Genomic DNA, 19905 nt, shown 5'->3' on the forward strand with positions numbered 1-19905 from the left:
TGTGGGTCGGAGAGGGCAAGGTGTCAGAGATTTATAGAGAGATGAGGGAAGAGGGGGAGGAGTCGGTGGGCGAACTAAAAAGAAAGTGGGAAGAAGAATTAGGGGAGGAGATAGAGGAGGGTATGTGGGCGGATGCCCTAAGCAGGGTAAATTCCTCTTCCTCATGCGCCAGGCTTAGCCTGATTCAATTTAAGGTGCTACATAGAGCACACATAACGGGGGCAAGATTGAGCAGGTTCTTTGGAGTGGAGGACAAATGTGGGAGGTGTGGCGGGAGCCCGGCAAACCACGCACATATGTTTTGGGCGTGCCCGGCACTGGAAGGGTATTGGAAGGGAGTGACGGGAGTGATTTCGCAGGTGGTGAAGGCCCGGGTCAAACCAGGCTGGGGGTTAGCTCTATTTGGAGTTGCGGAAGAGCCGGGAGTGCAGGACGCGAAAGAGGCCGATGTCGTGGCCTTTGCGTCCCTCGTAGCCCGGCGCAGGATCCTACTCATGTGGAAGGAGGCGAAACCCCCCGGACTGGAGGCCTGGGTAAACGATATGGCGGGGTTTATTAAACTGGAGCAGATAAAGTTTGCCCTGAGAGGATCGGCTCAAGGGTTCACCAGGCAGTGGCAGCCATTTCTTGATCACCTAGGGGAACGTTAGAGGGAAGACGATGACCAGCAGCAGCAACCCAGGGGGGAGGGGGGGGGGGCGGGGGGCTTAGTTGAGTATAGGCCAATAGAGTACAAGGTTTTGTTACTTGTATATTATTATTATTATTATTATTATTGTTAAAAAGTTTAAAAATTTCTGTTTTGTTATTGTTATCGTTTCGCTTGCTTTGTAAGCGGGAAAAATGTTGCTCAGGGAAAAAAAATTTCAATAAAATATATATTTTTTTAAAAGTCTAATGATGACCATGAAACCATTGTCGATTATCGTAAAATCCCATCTAGTTCACGAATGTCCTTTAGGGAAGGAAATCTGCCGTCCTTACCTGGTCATAGAATTTAGAATGCAGAAGGAGGCCATTCGATCCATTGAGTCTGTACCGACCCTTGGAAAGAGCACCCCACTTAAGCCCACACCTCCATCTTATCCCGGTAACCCAGTAACCCCATCTAAACTTTTTGGACAGGAAGGGCAATTTAGCATGGCCAATCAACCTAACCTGTACATCTCTGGACTGTGAGAGGAAGCCGGAGCACCCGGAGGAAACCCACGCACACACGAGGAGAACGTGCATACTCCGCACAGACACCCAAGGCCAGAATCAAACCTGGGTCCCTGGGACTGTGAGGCAGCAGTGCTATCACTGTGCCACTGTGCTACACTTCATTGGATTCCTCCTCTGATACAGGTACACCTGCCTCAGGGGCCTCCTGGTCAAGTGGCTCCCACTTACAGAGAGCAAGATTGTGCAAGAAAGGAGCAGCCAACAATAATGAGTGACACTTGCTCTGGCGGATAAAGCAACGCTCCCCGGAGTGGTCCAAGCATCGGAACGTGTGGAGACATGGCAGTGATTGCATCTCTCCCCTGCCTCTGTCCTCGAGGGCCTGAGACACGTCATCAGCCACCTTTTCAAGGGATAGCCCTGGTCACCAAGCAATCTATAAAATTCTAAAAGGACGAGACAGGGTAGATGCAGGAACGATGTTCCTGAAGGTGGGGAGTCTAGAACCAGGGGGCACAGTCTGAGGATACAGGGCTAGTTTAGCACAGTGGGCTAAACAGCTGGCTTGTAATGCAGAACAATGCCAGCAGCGCGGGTTCAATTCCCGTACCGGCCTCCCCGAACAGGCGCCGGAATGTGGCGACTAGGGGCTTTTCACAGTAACTTCATTGAAGCCGACTTATGACAATAAGCGATTATTATTATTATATCACCCTTTAGGACTGTGATGAAGACAATTTTCCACACCAGAGAGTGGTCTGCCTGTGGAATTCGCTACCACAGAAACAATCTGAAGCCAAATCATTGTACACTTCCAAGAAGCAGTTAGATATCGCTCTCGGGCCTAAAGGGATCAAAGGAAATGCGGGGAAAGTGGAAACTTGTCACTGAGTTGGATGATCAACCATGATGATAATGAGTGGCACTGGCTCAATGAGCTGAATGGTCTGCCCCTGTTTTCTACATTTCTAACCATCCGTTGAGGTGAGCTGAGGCCACAGAACCTCGGCACTTGTGAGGGGTGCAGTATTGTTGGGAAAACAAAGGTAGTTTTCAGGGATTAATGTTTGCATTGGTAAATCTTGGAAATCAGGTACAGTTTTAAGTGGGTTTAATTTAATGTTTCTGTGCCTGGATGGGTAAAACCTTTAGTTAGATTCAGGCTGGAGAAAGATGTTTGCACGTGTGAGAGTTGGTTAAATTCTATTGTGCTGAGAGAGGGTTATGGTGTGAAGAGTAAATAGAAGTAAGTCATTGCTTAGCAACAGGAGGCCACTTTCCAGAGGGAAGGGCTTCCCTTTGTTCTTATTTTTAACTGTAAACCGGAGCAGTGCGAGACAGGACACTTGGGAATGAACAGCTCTCACATCTGCCAAGAGACACTGGACAGGACAAGAGAGCTTCCAAGATGCAGGCGTCCTAATGAAAACATTGCAGTCCAGCACTGTGAGTACTGCTTGGCTGGACAAGAGTGCTTTGGAGTTAAAACAGGGATTTAGGTGAAACTGGGAGAAGGTGAAGCTGAAACATCGGGAGCAGAGCAGAGCGGGAGATTTTCGGACAGAGGCCGGGGAAGGTTTCACTGATTCACTGACCGGGAGCAGAGCAGAGCGGGAGATTTTCGGACAGAGGCCGGGGAAGGTTTCACTGATTCACTGACCGAGAGCAGAGCTGAGCGGGAGATTTTCGGACAGAGGCCAGGGAAGGTTTCACTGATTCACTGACCGGGAGCAGAGCAGAGCGGGAGATTTTTGGACAGAGGCCAGGGAAGGTTTCACTGATTCACTGACCGAGTGCAGGGCTGAGCGGGAGATTTTCGGACAGAGGCCGGGAAGGTATCACTGATTCACTGACCGAGTGCAGGGCTGAGCGGGAGATTTTCGGACAGAGGCCGGGGGAGGTTAGTTGTTTCACTGATTCACTGAACGAGAGCAGGGCTGAGCGGGAGATTTTCGGACGGAGGCCGGGAGAGGTCAGTTGTTTCACTGATTCACTGACCGAGTGTTCCGACTGGGGGAAAAACACTGAAAAGTGACATCACAGGAAGGTTGTAATTTGATTGGCTTATAAGAAATCTGTGCAACTTTGAAAAATCATTTTAAGTTTTACATTTAGCATTTTACATTTGTAGTAGAAATCTAGTGCTAGGAAGCACATAGTTAACTTAAACTTATTTTAATTTAATAAGTATTTATTTTTTAATTAATTTATTAATTAGTTCTCAAAATGGGAGTTAGAGGGGTAAAATGCTTCGCTTGTGAGATGTGGGAGGTCGGTGAAGCTTCCAGCATTCCACAAAATATCTGCAGGAAGTGCACCCATTTGCAGATCCTCACAGACCACGTGGTTCGGTTGGAGCAGCAGTTGATGAACTTAGGAGCATGCAGGTCGCAGAAAGCGCCATAGACGGGAGTTTTAGAGAGTGGTTACACCCAAGCTCTAAGTTCATCTGCCTTACCTGTTACACTTCTCGCATTTAAACAAATGCTCTTCAGTCCACCAGTCCCGCTGTGTTCAGCAACATCTCCATGTCTGCTCTTCCTCTGAATCTTACTGGCCTTATTCTTTAGTTCCCCCTCAGTTATTTCACCATCTAACCTATTGCTCCCGTTCCCACCCTCCTGCCAAACTAGTTTAAATCCTCCCAGGTGACACTAGCAAACCTCCCGGCCAGGGTATTGGTCCCCTCGAGTTTAGATGCAACCTGTCCTTCTTGTACAGGTCCCACCTGCCCTGGAAGAGATCCCATTGGTCCAGATATCTGAAACCCTCCCTCCTATACCACCAGTTTAGCCATAGGGGCTGGTTTAGCACAGGGCTAAATCGTTGGCTTTGAAAGCAGATCAAGGCAGCCCAGCAGCACGGTTCAATTCCCATACCAGCCTCCCCGAACAGGCGCCGGAATGTGGCGACTAGGGGCTTTTCACAGGAACTTCATTTGAAGCCTACTTGTGACAACAAGCGATTTTCATTTCATTTTCATTTTTCATGTTTAGCTGCACTACCCTCCCATTTCTATCCTGACTTCCCCTTCATCACTTCTACTAGTTACATCCTCAAAGAATTCTAGTAGATTTGTCAAGCATGCTTTCCCCTCCATAAATCCAGGCTGATTCTGTCCGATCCTGCTACTGCTTTCTAAATGTTCTGCTATAAAATCTTTGATAATGAATTCTAGAATTTTCCCCACTACCGATGTTAGGCTTACTGGTCTATAATTCCCTGCTTTCTCTCTATCTCCCTTTTTAAATAGTGGGGTTACATTAGCTACCCTCCAATCTGCAGGAACTGTTCCAGAGTCTATAGAATCCTGGAAGATGGCCACCAATGCATCCACTATTTCTAGAGCCACTTCCTTCAGGACCCCGGGAAGTAGATAATCAGGCCCTGGGGATTTATCGGCCTTCAATCCCGTCATTTTCCCCAACACCATTTCGCTACTGATACAGCACGGTAGCATTGTGGCTAGCATAATTGCTTCACAGCTCCAGGGTCCCAGGTTCGATTCCTGGCTGGGTCACTGTCTGTGCGGAGTCTGCACATCCTCCCCGTGTGTGCGTGGGTTTCCTCCGGGTGCTCCGGTTTCCTCCCACAGTCCAAAGATGTGCAGGTTAGGTGGATTGGCCGTGATAAATTGCCCTTAGTGTTGGGTGGGGTTACTGGGTTATGGGGATAGGGTGGAGGTGTTGACCTTGGGTAGGGTGCTCTTTCCAAGAGCCGGTGCAGACTCGATGGGCCGGGTGGCCTCCTTCTGCACTGTAAATTCTATGACAATCTATGATCACCTTCAGTTTCTCCTCAGTTCCCTCCGGGTGCTCCGGTTTCCTTCCACAATCCAAAGATGTGCAGGTTAGGTTTATTGGCCATGATAAATTGCACTTCGTGTCCAAAAAGGTTAAGTGCGGTTACTGGGATAGGGTGGAGACATGGGCTTTAGTAGGGTGCACTTTCCAAGGGCCAGTGCAGACCCGGTGGGCCAATTGGCTTCCTTCTGCACTGGACATTCAAATAACAAAGAACAAAGAAATGTACAGCACAGGAACAGGCCCTTCAGCCCTCCAAGCCCGTGCCGACCATACTGCCCGACTAAACTACAATCTTCTACACTTCCTGGGTCCGTATCCTTCTATTCCCATCCTATTCATATATTTGTCAAGATGCCCCTTAAATGTCCCTATCGTCCCTGCTTCCACTACCTCCTCCGGTAGCGAGTTCCAGGTACCCACTACCCTCTGCGTAAAAAACTTGCCTCGTACATCTACTCTAAACCTTGCCCCTCTCACCTTAAACCTATGCCCCCTAGTAATTGACCCCTCTACCCTGGGGAAAAGCCTCTGACTATCCACTCTGTCTATGCCCCTCATAATTTTGTATACCTCTATCAGGTCGCCCCTCAACCTCCTTCGTTCCAGTGAAAACAAACCGAGTTTATTCAATCGCTCCTCATAGCTTATGCCCTCCATACCAGGCAACATTCTGGTAAATCTCTTCTGCACCCTCTCTAAAGCCTCCACATCCTTCTGGTAGTGTGGCGACCAGAATTGAACACTATACTCCAAGTGTGGCCTAATTAAGGTTCTATACAGCTGCAACATGACTTGCCAATTCTTATACTCAATGCCTCGGCCAATGAAGGCAAGCATGCCGTATGCCTTCTTGACTACCTTCTCCACCTGTGTTGCCCCTTTCAATGACCTGTGGACCTGTACTCCTAGATCTCTTTGACTTTCAATACTCTTGAGGGTTCTACCATTCACTGTATATTCCCTACCTGCATTAGACCTTCCAAAATGCATTACCTCACATTTGTCCGGATTAAACTCCATCTGCCATCTCTCCGCCCAAGTCTCCAGACAATCTAAATCCTGCTGTATCCTCAGACAGTCCTCATCGCTATCCGCAATTCCACCAACCTTTGTGTCATCTGCAAACTTACTAATCAGACCAGTTACATTTTCCTCCAAATCATTTATATATACTACAAAGAGCAAAGGTCCCAGCACTGATCCCTGTGGAACACCACTGGTCACAGCCCTCCAATTAGAAAAGCATCCCTCCATTGCTACCCTCTGCCTTCTATGGCCTAGCCAGTTCTGTATCCACCTTGCCAGTTCACCCCTGATCCCGTGTGACTTCACCTTTTGTACTAGTCTACCATGAGGGACCTTGTCAAAGGCCTTACTGAAGTCCATATAGACAACATCTACTGCCCTACCTGCATCAATCATCTTAGTGACCGCCTCGAAAAACTCTATCAAGTTAGTGAGACACGATCTCCCCTTCACAAAACCGTGCTGCCTCTCACTAATACGTCCATTTGCTTCCAAATGGGAGTAGATCCTGTCTCTAAGAATTCTCTCCAGTAATTTCCCTACCACTGAAGTAAGGCTCACCGGCCTGTAGTTCCCGGGATTATCCTTGCTACCCTTCTTAAACAGAGGAACAACATTGGCTATTCTCCGGGACATCCCCTGAAGACAGCGAGGATCCAAAGATTTCTGTCAAGGCCTCAGCAATTTCCTCTCCAGCCTCCTTCAGTATTCTGGGGTAGATCCCATCAGGCCCTGGGGACTTATCTACCTTAATATTTTTTAAGACACCCAACACCTCGTCTTTTTGGATCACAATGTGACCCAGGCTATCTACACCCCCTTCTCCAGACTCAACATCTACCAATTCCTTCTCTTTGGTGAATACTGATGCAAAGTATTCATTTAGTACCTCGCCCATTTCCTCTGGCTCCACACATAGATTCCCTTGCCTATCCTTCAGTGGGCCAACCCTTTCCCTGGCTACCCTCTTGCTTTTTATGTACGTGTAAAAAGCCTTGGGATTTTCCTTAACCCTATTTGCTAATGACTTTTCGTGACCCCTTCTAGCCCTCCTGACTCCTTGCTTAAGTTCCTTCCTACTTTCCTTATATGCCACACAGGCTTCGTCTGTTCCCAGCCTCTTAGCCCTGACCAATGCCTCCTTTTTCTTTTTGACGAGGCCTACAATATCACTCGTCATCCAAGGTTTTTTTTTTTAGAAAATACAGCACAGAAGGTTCCCGAAAATTGCCGTATTTATCTTTCTTCCTCACAGGAACATGACGGTCCTGTATTCCTTTCAACTGACACTTGAAAGCCTCCCACATGTCAGATGTTGATTTGCCCTCAAACATCCGCCCCCAATCTATGTTCTTCAGTTCCCGCCTAATATTGTTATAATTAGCCTTCCCCCAATTTAGCACATTCATCCTCGGACCACTCTATGATTCTATGACCATAAGACATAGGAGCAGAATTAGGCCACTCGGCCCATCGAGTCTGCTCAATTCAATCATGGCTGATATCTTTCTCTGCCCCTTCTCCTGCCTTCTCCCCATAACCCTGATCCCCTTATTAATCAAGAGCCTATCTATCTCTGTCTTAAAGACACTCAGTGATTTGGCCTCCACAGCCTTCTGCGGCAAAGAGTTCCACAGATTCACCACCCTCTGGCTGAAGAAATTCCTCCTCATCTCTGTTTTAAAGGATCGTCCCTTTAGTCTGAGATTGTCTCCTCTGGTTCTAGTTTTTCCTACTAGTGGAAACATCCTCTCCACGTCCACTCTATCCAGGCCTCGCAGTATCCTGTAAGTTTCAATAAGACCCCCCCCTCATCCTTCTAAACTCCGAGTACCGACCCAGAGTCTTCAACCGCTCCTCATACGACAAGCTCTTCATTCCAGGGATCATTCTTGTGAACCTCCTCTGGACCCTTTCCAAGGCCAGCACATCCTTCCATAGATACGGGGCCCAAAACTGCTCACAATACTCCAAATGGGGTCTGACCACAGCTTGATACAGCCTCAGAAGTACATCCCTGGTCTTGTATTCTAGCCCTCTCGACATGAATGCTAACATTGCAATTGCCTTCCTAACTGCCGACTGAACCTGCACATTAACCTGAAGAGAATCGTGAACAAGGTCCCAAGTCCCTTTGTGCTTCTGATTTCCTAAGCATTTTCCCATTTAGAAAATAGTCTATGCCTCTATGCCTCCTTCCAAAGTGCATAACCTCACACTTTTCCACAATGTAATCCAACTGCCACGTCATTGCCCACTCTCCTATCCTGTCCAAGTCCTTCTGCAGCCCCCTTGCTTCCTCAATACTACCTGTCCCTCTACAGATCTTTGTATCATCTGCAAACTTAGCAACAGTGCCTTCAGTACCTTCTTCCAGATCATTAATGTATGTTGTGAAAAGTTGTGGTCCCAGCACCGACCCCTGAGGCACACCACTAATCACCAGCTGCCATCCTGAAAAAGACCCCTTTATCCCCGCTCTCTGCCTTCTGCCAGTCAGCCAATCCTCTATCCATGCCAGGATCTTACCCTTAACACCATGGGCTCTTAACTTATTTAACAGCCTCTTATGTAGCACCTTATCAAAGGCCTTCATGAAATCTAAATAAATCATGTTCACTGGTTCTTCTTTGTCTAACTTCCTTGTTACCTCCTCGAAGAACGCTAACAAATTTGTCCCTTGACGAAGCCGTGCTGACTCAGTCCTATTTTACCATGCACTTCCAAGTACTCAGTGATCTCAGGCGAGATTCTCTGACCCCCTGCCGGGTCGGAGAATCACCGGTGGCTGGCGTGAATCCCGCCCCCACCGGTTGCCGAATTCTCCGGCACCGGATATTCGGCGGGGGCGGGAATCGCGCCGCGCCGGTTGGCGGACCCCCCGTGCGATTCTCCGGCCTGGATGGGCCGAAGTCCCGCTGCTAAAATGCCTGTCCCGCCGGCGTAGATTAAACCACCTACCGTACTGGCGGGACAAGGCGGTGCGGGCGGGCTCCGGGGTCCTGGGGGGGCGCGGGGCGATCTGGCCCCGGGGGGTGCCCCCATGGTGGCCTGGCCCGCGATCGGGGCCCACCGATCCGCGGGCGGGCCTGTGCCGTGAGGGCACTCTTTCCCTTCCGCCTTCGCCACGGTCTCCACCATGACGGAGGCGGAAGAGACTCCCTCCACTGCGCATGCGCGGGAATGCCGTCAGCTGACGCTAACGCTCCCGCGCCGCCCGGAGATGTCATTTCCGCGCCAGCTGGCGGGGCGGAACTTCGTCCGGCGCGGGCCTAGCCCCTTAAGGTTGGGGCTCGGCCCCCAAAGATGCGGAGCATTCCGCACCATTGGGGCGGCACGATGCCCGACTGATTTGCGCCGTTTTGGGCGCCAGTCGGCGGACATCGCGCCGATACCGGAGAATTTCACCCCTCATCTTTAATAACAGACTCTAAAATCTTACCAATGATCGAAGTCAGGCTATCCGGCCAATAATTTCCCTTCTTCTGCCTTCCTCCCTTCTTAAACATTGGTGTTACATGAGCCACTTTCCAGTCCTCTGGGACCCTTCCTGCCTCCAGTGATTCCTGAAAGATCATCACTAATGCCTTCACAATTTCCTCAGCTATCTCTTTTAGGACCCTGGGGTGTAGTCCATCGGTCCAGGTGATTTATCCACCTTCAGACCTTTCATTGTCCGCAGAACCTTCTCCTTAGTAATGGTCACTGCATTCACCTCTGCCCCCTGGTTCTCCTAGAGCTCTTGCATCCCACTGGTGTCTTCCACCGTGAAGACTAATGCAAAGTAACTATTCAGTTCGTCTGCCATTTCTGTATTTCCTATTATTACTTCTCCAGCCACATTTTCCAGTAGTCCAATGTCTATTTTTGCCTCTCTCTTACCTTTTATGGATTGAAAAGAACTCATCCTATCTTCCTTTATATTACTAGCTAGCTTATCAGCTGCTTATCCCAGCATGTTCTCCCCAATTCTCCACTTGTTAATTTACAATAACAGTCTGTTGCACTCACCAAGCTTCAAATTCTGCTCTGCTCCATTCAAACCGATGGTCCCAGTGTCTGAATCGGATTATTCCGGGAAGTAAGGGATTGAAGTCTGAATTTGGCGTTGTAATTACAACGACTGCTGGATTCATATATCCAAACACCACCTCTGGAAACCTCTCGAGTTCAGGCGCATCGAGATGTTCTATTCTAAAATTGAAACAGGAAATGTCAGACTAATTGAATTTATATTTAACATAAATATCTTTGTAAACAGTTAATCTAAGAAATGTGTTTTTTATTCCTTCATAGAATATGAGGATTACATTTGTTGCTCATCCCTAATTGCCCTTGAACCGCTGCATGCCCCGTGGTGTAGGTAGACCCACAGTGCTGTTCGTGAGGTGTGGCGCACAAAGACTCCGTGAGACGAATCGAGTGAAGTCGATGAGGCTTTATTAAGCGTGTCTGTTCCCCAGCAGCCCGATAGTAAACTGGCCTGCGGGGGAAGGCACCGGCTTCTTATACTTCGCCTTCAGGGCGGAGCATGAGGTCAACGGCCAACCAGGACCCGGGATCTGTCAGCCAATGACATTAGGGCTTCCAGTCCCACATGACCCCCAATACATACTACCACATTCACCCCTTGTCAAAAATGAACCCGGCGGGGTGATGCTTCGTATGGTGGTAAGGGTTTACAGGGCTGGTCCTGGGAGGATAGAACAGTTACATGGTAGTACAGTATTGGACAGTATCGTCCTGTTACAACTATTTACAGAGGAAATAGGAAAAACAAAATGTTCATTGGATAGTCCATCTTTGTTTTACATCGACGTCACGAGTCGGTTGGGCGGTCTGGTCGTCCGTGTCGATCGCCTCGGCCCCGGCGGTGGTGGTGGTGCTTGTACCAGCATTGTCGCCTCCGGGAGCCGCACGGTTTCAGCTGTCGGTGCAAAGGGGAGGGGGACTGATCCTCCTGGGAAGGGGGCGGTCGCGGGGTGCGGCGGTGGCAGGAAGGGGGGCGGTTGGGTTGATGGTGTCGGGGGGGTGTGCGTGGTGCCGGTGGGCGCCAGATCCCGCAGGGAGACCGTGTCCTGTCAGCCGTCGGGGTACTCCACGTAGGCGTACTGGGGGTTTGCGTGGAGGTGGTGAACCCTTTCGACCAACGGGTCCGCCTTATGTGCCCGCACGTGCTTTCGGAGCAGGATGGATCCTGGGGCCGCCAGCCAGGTCGGCAGCGACGTTCCAGAGGAGGACCTCCTAGGGAAGACAAGGAGACGCTCGTGAGGCGTTTGATTAGTGCTTGTACATAATAACGACCGGATGGAATGGAGAGCGTCCGGGAGGACCTCCTGCCACCGTGAAACTGGGAGATCCCTGGACCGTAGGGCCAGTAGGCCGGCCTTCCAGACAGTGCCGTTCTCCCTTTCTACTTGCCCGTTCCCCCGGGGGTTGTAGCTGGTCGTCCTGCTTGAAGCTATGCCCTTGCTGAGCAGGAACTGGCGCAGCTCGTCTCTCATGAAAGAGGACCCCCTGTCGCTGTGGACGTATGCGGGGTAACCGAACAGCGTGAAGATGCTGTTCAGGGCTTTAATGACTGTGGCCGCGGTCATGTCGGAGCAGGGAATGGCAAAAGGGAAGCGGGAGTATTCGTCCACTACATTAAGGAAATACGCGTTGCGGTCGGTGGAGGGGAGGGGCCCTTTGAAATCGAGACTGAGGCGTTCAAAGGGGCGGGAAGCCTTAATCAGGTGCGCTCCATCTGGCCTGAAAAAATGCGGTTTGCATTCTGCGCAGATGTGGCAGTCCCTTGTGACTGTACGGACCTCCTCTAAGGAGTATGGGAGATTGCAGGACTTGATGAAGTGGTAAAACCGAGTGACCCCCGGGTTGCAGAGGTCCTCGTGGAGGGCTTGGAGGCGGTCAATTTGTGCGTTGGCACATGTGCCGCGGGATAGGGCATCGGACGGCTCGTTCAGCTTTCCGGGCTTTACAAGATCTCATAGTTGAAGGTGGAGAGTTCGATCCTCCACCGCAAGATCTTGTCGTTCTTGATCTTGCCCCGCTGTGCATTATCGAACATGAAGGCTACCGACCGTTGGTCAGTGAGGAGAGTGAATCTCCTGCCGGCCAGGTAATGCCTCCAATGTCGCACAGCTTCCACTATGGCTTAGGCTTCCTTTTCCACTGAGGAGTGGTGGATTTCTGAGGCGTGGAGGGTTCGGGAGAAGAAGGCCACGGGTCTGCCCGCTTGATTAAGGGTGGCCGCTAGAGCTACGTCAGAGGCGTCGCTCTCGACCTGGAAGGGGAGGGACTCGTCGATGGCGCGCATCGTGGCCTTTGCGATGTCCGCTTTGACGCGGCTGAAAGCCTGGCAAGCCTCTGTCGACAGCGGGAAAGTCGTGGTCTGTATTAGGGGGCGGGCCTTGTCTGCGTACTGGGGGACCCACTGGGCGTAGTATGAAAAGAACCCCAGGCAGCGTTTCAGGGCTTTTGGGCAGTGCGGGAGGGGAAATTCCATGAGTGCGCGCATACGTTCGGGGTCGGGGCCTATTATCCCATTGCGCACTATGTAGCCCAGAATGGCTAGCCGATCGGTGCTAAAAACGCACTTGTCCTCGTCGTACGTGAGGTTCAAGGCTTTGGCAGTCTGGAGGAATTTCTGGAGGTTGGCGTCGTGGTCCTGCTGATCGTGGCCGCAGATGGTTACATTGTCGAGGTACGGGAACGTGGCCCGTAACCCATGTTGATCAACCATTCGGTCCATCTCCCGTTGGAAGACCGAGACCCCGTTTGTGACGCCAAAAGGGACCCGTAGGAAATGGTATAATCGCCCGTCTGCCTCGAAGGCTGTGTACTTGCGGTCACTTGGGCGGATGGGGAGCTGATGGTAGGCGGACTTGAGGTCCACGGTGGAGAAGACTTTATACTGGGCAATCCGATTGACCATGTCGGATATGCGGGGGAGAGGGTACGCGTCTAGTTGTGTGTACCTGTTGATGGTCTGGCTATAGTCTATGACCATCCTTTGTTTCTCCCGTCTTCACTACTACCACCTGCGCTCTCCAGGGACTATTGCTGGCCTGGATTATGCCCTCCTTTAGTAGCCGCTGGACTTCGGAGCGAATGAAGGTCCGGTCCTGGGCGCTGTACCGTCTGCTCCTAGTGGCGACGGGTTTGCAATCCGGGGTGAGGTTCGCAAACAAGGACGGGGGTTGCACCTTGAGGGTGGCGAGGCCGCAGATAGTGAGTGGGGGTATGGGGCCGCCGAATTTAAACGTAAGGCTCTGTAGGTTACATTGAAAATCTAAGCCCAGCAAGGTGGGGGCACAGAGTTGGGGAAGGACGTTAAGTTTGTAGTTTTTGAATTTCCTCCCCTGTACCGTTAGGGTAACTATGCAGAATCCCTGGATCTGTACGGAGTGGGATCCTGCAGCTAGGCAAATCTTTTGTGCGCTGGGGAAGGTAGTTAAGGAACAGCGTCTTACCGTGTCGGGATGTATAAAACTTTCCGTGCTCCCGGAGTCAACTAGGCATGGCGTCTCGTGGCCGTTAATTAGGACCGTTGTCGTCGTCGTCTGGAGAGTCCGGGGCCGAGCCTGATCGAGCGTAACCGAAGCGAGCCGTGGTTGTAGTAGTGGGGTGGGGTCCGTTGTTGCCGTCCAAGATGGCGTCGGGGGTGGACAAAATGGCCGCCCCCATGCATCGTACAGGTCGGGGGCGGTCCAAGATGGCGGCGCCCCTCCTCCCCTCGTGGTGGTCGGGACCCAAAATGGCGGCGTCTGCGGGTCGCACATGGTGTGCTGGGGGGTCTGGGGAGCGCTAGGACCGCGCGGAGTTCCTGCATTGTGAGCGCCAGGGCCGCGGGCGCTAGGACCGCGCGGAGCTCCCTCGCCGGGGACAGCGGTGGTCGGGGCCCAGGCCAGCGGGTCAGTCGTGGGGCCGCGAGCGCTGGGACCGTGCGGAGCTCCCTCGCCAGGGACAGCGGTGGTCGGGGTCCAGGTAGGTTGCGCCGGCGGGTCAGGCGTGGGGCGCGGGAGGGGGGTGAGGGTGGCGTTCGGGACGCGAAAAACCCCCTCCTCTCCGTGGAGAGTGTTGGCCGGCACCCAAATCGGGAGCGCCGGCGGCGGGTCGTACATGGGCTGCGGGGAGGGGGGTTGGGGAGCGTAGGCGGCGTGCAGGGCTCCCAGTTCTCCCGGGACCGCGGTGGTCGGGACCCAAAATGGCGGCGTCTGCGGGTCGCACATGGCGTGCTGGGGGGGTTGGGACGCATAGACTGCCTGTAGGGCTCCCTGTGGCCCCGGGACGGCGGCGACCTCGCGGGATCGGCACACCACCGCATAATGGCCCTTTTTCCCGCAGCTTTTGCAGAGGGCTGCGCGGGCCGGACAGCGTTGTCGGGGGTGCTTCGCCTGGCCGCAGAAATAACAGCGGGCGCCCCTGGTGGGACTCGGCGTTTGGACTGCGCAAGCCTGTGGGGTGTCCGGGGGGGGGGGGGTAGGGGGTTTGCCGCGGCGGGTACGTACGGGGCCCAATGGCCTGCCGCGCGGTCGGGGCCGTAGGCGCGGGTATTACGCGCGGCTACGTCCAGCGAGGCTGCCAGGGCCCGTGCCTCTGAGAGTCCTAGCGACTCTTTTTCTAGAAGTCTTTGGCGGATTTGGGAGGATTGCATACCTGCCACAAAAGCGTCGCGCATTAACATGTCCGTATGTTCGTTTGCATTCACCGACGGGCAGCTGCAGGCTCTTCCCAAAATCAGCAGCGCGGCGTAGAACTCGTCCATCGATTCTCCGGGAGCTTGCCGTCTTGTCGCGAGCTGGTAGCGAGCGTAGATTTGGTTAACTGGGCGAACGTAGAGACTTCTCAGTGCTGTGAACGCCGCCTGGAAATCGTGGGTGTCTTCAATGAGGGTGAAAATCTCCGTGCTCACCCTCGAGTGCAGGACCTGCAGTTTTTGTTCGTCTGAGACTCGGCCTGTGGTCGATCTGATGTAGGCCTCGAAGCAAGTCTGCCAGTGTTTGAAGGCTGCTGCCGCATTCACTGCGTGGGGGCTGATCCTCAGGCATTCTGGAATGATCCTGAGCTCCATAGTCCTTTTTAGGCACGCTTAATAAATTGTGGCGCACAAAGACTCCGTGAGACGAATAGAGTGAAGTCGATGAGGCTTTATTAAGCGTGTCTGTTCCCCAGCAGCCCGATAGTAAACTGGCCTGCGGGGGAAGGCACCGGCTTCTTATACTTCGCCTTCAGGGCGGAGCATGAGGTCAACGGCCAACCAGGACCCGGGATCTGTCAGCCAATGACATTAGGGCTTCCAGTCCCACATGACCCCCAATACATACTACCACAGGAGGGAATTCCAGGATTTCAACCCAGTGAGATCGAAGGAGCGACGGAGAGAGCAGAGCGAGCGCGGAGTAACGGAGAGGGCGGGGTGACGGAGAGAGTGGGGTGACAGAGAGAGCGGGGTGACAGAGAGAGCGGAGCGAGCGCGGAGTGACGGAGAGAGCGGAGTAACGGAGAGAGCGGAGCGAGCGCGGAGTGACGGAGAGAGCGGAGCGACGGAAAGAGCGGGGTGACGGCGAGAGCGGAGCGAGCGCGGAGTGACGGAGAGAGCAGAGCGAGCGCGGAGTGACGGAGAGAGCGGAGCGAGCGCGGAGTGACGGAGAGAGCGGAGCGAGCGCGGAGAGAGCGGAGCGAGTGCGGAGTGACGGAGAGAGCGGAGTGATGGAGAGAGCGGTGCGAGCGCGGAGTGACGGAGAGAGCGGAGTGACGGAGAGAGCGGAGTGACGGAGAGAGCGCGGAGTGACAGAGAGACAACGGAGTGACGGAGAGAGAATGGAGTGACGGAGAGAGCGGAGCGAGCGCGGAGTGACGGAGAGAGAACGGAGTGACAGAGAGAGAAGGGGGAACGCGGAGAGACGGAGAGAGAGAGGAGTGATAGAGAGAGCGGAGCGAGCGCGGAGTGACAGAGAGACAACGGAGTGACGGAGAGAGAGCGGAGTGACGGAGGGAGCGGAGCGAGCGCGGAGTGATGGAGAGAGAACGGAGTGACGGAGAGAGAATGGAGTGACGGAGAGAGCGGAGCGAGCGCGGAGTGACGGAGAGAGAACGGAGTGACAGAGAGAGAAGGGGGAACGCGGAGAGACGGAGAGAGAGAGGAGTGATAGAGAGAGCGGAGCGAGCGCGGAGTGACAGAGAGACAACGGAGTGACGGAGAGAGAGCGGAGTGACGGAGGGAGCGGAGCGAGCGCGGAGTGATGGAGAGAGAACGGAGTGACGGAGAGAGCCGAGTGACGGAGAGAGAGGAGCGAGTGCAGAGTGACAGAGAGAGCAGGTGGGGGAGGGGTTGGTGTGGATGGGGGGGTGGGGGAGGGGGTCAGTTTGGGAGCGGATGGGGGAGGGGTCGGTTTGGGTGCGGGAGGGGTCGGTTTGGGAGCGGATGGGGGAGGGGTCGGTGTGGGAGCGGATGGGGGAGGGGCCGGTGTGGATGGGGGAGGGGTCGGTGTGGGAGCGGATGGGGTAGGGGCCGGTGTGGATGGGGGAGGGGTCGGTGTGGGAGCAGGTGGGGAGGGGCTGGTGTGGATGGGGGAGGGGTCGGTGTGGATGGGGGAGCGGAGGCGTGGGAGAGGGTTGGTGTGGATGGGGAGGGGTCGGTGTGGATGGGGGAGGGGTCGGTGTGGATGGGGGAGGGGTCGGTGTGGATGGGGGAGGGGTCGGTGTGGACGGGGATGGGGTCGGTGTGGATGGGGGTGTGGTCAGTGGGGGAGGGGTTGGTTTGGGAGTGGGTGGGGGAGTAGTCGGTGTGGTTGGGGGAGGGGTCGGTGTGGGTGGGCAGGGGTCGGTTTGGGAGCGGGTGGGGGAGGGGTCAGTGTGGACGGGGATGGGGTCGGTGTGGACGGGGATGGGGTCGGTGTGGACGGGGGAGGGGTCGGTGTGGATGGGGGAGGGGTCGGTGTGGATGGGGGAGGGGTCGGTGTGGGGGAGGAGGGGTCGGTGTCGGTGGGGAGGGGTCAGTTTGGGAGCGGGTGGGGGAGGGGTCAGTGTGGATGGGGGAGGGGTTGGTGCGGATGGGGGAGGGGTCGGTGTGGATGGGGGATGGGTTGGTGCGGATGGGGAGGGGCCGGTGTGGATGGGGGAGGAGTCGGTGTGGATGGGGGAGGGGTTGGTGCGGATGGGGGAAGGGCCGGTGTGGATGGGGGAGGGGTCGGTGTGGGAGCGGGTGGGGGAGGGGCTGGTGTGGATGGGGAGGGGTCGGTGTGGATGGGGGAGGGGAGGTGTGGGAGGGGTCGGTGTGGATGGGGGAGGGGTCGGTGTGGATGGGGGAGGGGTCGGTGTGGATGGGGGAGTGGTCAGTGGGGGAGGGGTTGGTTTGGGAGCGGGTGGGGGAGTAGTCGGTGTGGATGGGGATGGGGGTCAGTGTGGATGGGGAGGGGTCGGCGTGGATGGGGAGGGGTCGGTGTGGATGGGGGAGGGGTCGGTGTGGATGGGGGAGGGGTCGTGTGGATGGGGAGGGGTCAGTGTGGATGGGGGAGGGGTCAGTGTGGATGGGGGGGGGTCGGTGTGGATGGGGGAGGGGTCGGTGTGGATGGGGGAGGGGTCGGTGTGGGTGGGGAGGGGTCGGTGTGGGTGGGGAGGGGTCGGTGTGGGTGGGGAGGGGTCGGTGTGGGTGGGGAGGGGTCGGTGTGGATGGGGGAGGGGTCGGTGTGGATGGGGGAGGGGGAGGTGTGGGTGGGGAGGGGGTCGGTTTGGGAGCGGGTGGGGGCAGCCTCTTGTAAAGACTCCAGTTTGGGAGGACTGTTCTCGCCGGCTCGATACTCCACAAGCCCGTGGCAGCCCTGAGGGTGGGGGGACAGTGGCAGCAGCAAGTGAGGTTAGAGGGGGCCTCGGTTTGGGCACCGATCTGCGGAATCATCGGTTTGTCCCGTGCGGGTCTGGACTGGGTGTTTCCGGGGTGGCAATGGATGGGGATTGAGCGGTTTGGGGGTCTATTCGAGCTTGGAGGTGTCGGTGGAGGAATTTAAGTTATCCGCCAGGAATGGGTTGCGGTATTTGTAGATGAGTATTTGTCAGGAAGCAGGTACCATCCTTTCACCACCTGCCGCCCCAGGGGCCGCAGGACAAGGTGGTGTGAAAAACAGGTGTAGGAGAGGGTAAAGTGTCAGAGATTTACAAGTAGCTGATGGGTTGGGAGGGAGCCCCGACAGGGATAGTGAAGCGGAAGTGGGAGGAAGAGTTGGGGAGGTGGAGGCTGGGTTATGGGAAGAGGCTTTGAGGCGAGTGAATGCATCCTCGTCCTGCGCTAGGCTCAGCCTTATCCAGTTTAAGGTGATCCACAGGGCACATGAGCAGGTTTTTGGAAGGGGGGGGGGGGGGGGGGGGGGGGGAGGGTAGGTGTGGCGGTGAGTGGGTGGGCGCGCAAATCATGTCCACATGTTTTGGGCCTGTCCGAAGCTTGGAGGAGTCTGGCAGGGGTTTGCTGACGTCATGTTGGAGATTCTGAGGGTGAAGGTGGTCGCAAGACCAGAAGTGGCGATCTTTGGACTGTCAGAAGACCCGGGAGTCCAGGGAACGAGAGAGGCCGATGTCCTGGCCTTTGCCACCCTGGTGAATGGAGGGACCCGGGGCCCTCGAAACCGGGGATGTGGGTGAGCGACCTGGCAGAGTTCCTCAGGCTGGAAAATATAAAGTTCACCTTGAGAGGTCTGTGGAGGGGTATGCCCGGAGATGGCAGTGTTCAGCGACTTCTTTGAGAACAGTTAGGATGTCAGCAGGTGGGGGGGGGTGGAATTGTGGAGGTAGGGGAACTGGGTGTGTGGGGTATTTAGTTGATTAGGTTACTTGCAGCCCTGTTGGCGTGTTCTGTTTTGTAGTTATGTTGGATGTGTAAATATATAAATGCCTCAGTAAAATATCTTTTTTTTTAAAAGGAATCAACTTCTGGGGTGTTCTGAGGCAAAATCCACAGACACTAACTTGAGTTCAGAGTGGATCCTGCTTTATTTCACCAGTCATTTTGTCTGCTTAAAAGGGACTTTTTGTGTTAATGAGACCATTGTGGAATAAGATGTACTTTGTAATTCATATTAATCTTTAAATCTGTGTGTCTTTGTTAAGCTAAGGGAAGGGAGTTTTTTGTAATTAATTTATGGGATGTGGGCATCGCTGGTTAGCCTTGGTGAGTCCCTGCAGAGCATCTTGTAGATGGTACACACGGCTGCCACTATTCGCCAGTAGTGGAGGATTTGAACGTTTGTGGAAGGGGCAGCGGTCAAGCGGGCTGTAAAGGAGTATTGTATTACATTATATTATTGTATTACATTATATTATTGTATTACATTATATTATTGTATTATATTATTGCACTTTAATTCAATTTTTCCATTTTTAATAAATGTTTTTTTTCTTGTTGAAATTAATTCGCAGTCCTGTTACTCTGTTCCTCTGTGTTTTAATTTTTTTTACTGTCTTTTGATCCAGGGTTCCACTCTGGGATCTTCCTATCCAGTTATAGCATCAGCTGGGATCGTAACACGACATTCGTACATCATCGATTCCACTCATTGCACTTGTACACCCTCATTTCATTCCACCTGTGCGCCATCCATTTCACCACACCATTCATTTCAACTGCTAAACAAACAAACAAAGATCAAGAACATGGAAAACAGGAGCATGAGTGGGCCACACAGCCACTCGAGCCTCTCCTCAATGCACGGACTGATCTTCTTCAACATCATTTTCTGAATTATCCCTCAATATTTTTAATCTGTTGAAAGCTATCGATTTCAGACGAGAACATACTCAGTTACTGAACCTCCACAACCCTCTGGGGCAGAGAATTCCAAAGATTCTCCACCTTTTGAGAGAAGGAATTCCTCCTCAGCTCACTCCTAAATGGCCTAGCCCTTACTCTGGGAATGTC

General features: G+C 53.7%; 1 protein-coding gene across 2 annotated transcripts in view; it reads right to left on the minus strand.

The window, feature by feature from the left end:
* henmt1 (HEN methyltransferase 1) overlaps positions 1–19905 on the minus strand; it is a 143927-nt gene that overhangs the window by 37554 nt on the left and 86468 nt on the right. For both annotated transcript variants that reach the window (XM_072510273.1, XM_072510274.1), the window contains one exon: positions 10008–10190. In XM_072510273.1, coding sequence (XP_072366374.1) covers positions 10008–10190 — 183 coding nt within the window. The remainder of the gene's footprint in view (positions 1–10007; positions 10191–19905) is intronic.

The sequence above is a fragment of the Scyliorhinus torazame genome, chromosome 7 (assembly GCF_047496885.1).
Source record: "Scyliorhinus torazame isolate Kashiwa2021f chromosome 7, sScyTor2.1, whole genome shotgun sequence".
NCBI lineage: Eukaryota > Metazoa > Chordata > Chondrichthyes > Carcharhiniformes > Scyliorhinidae > Scyliorhinus > Scyliorhinus torazame.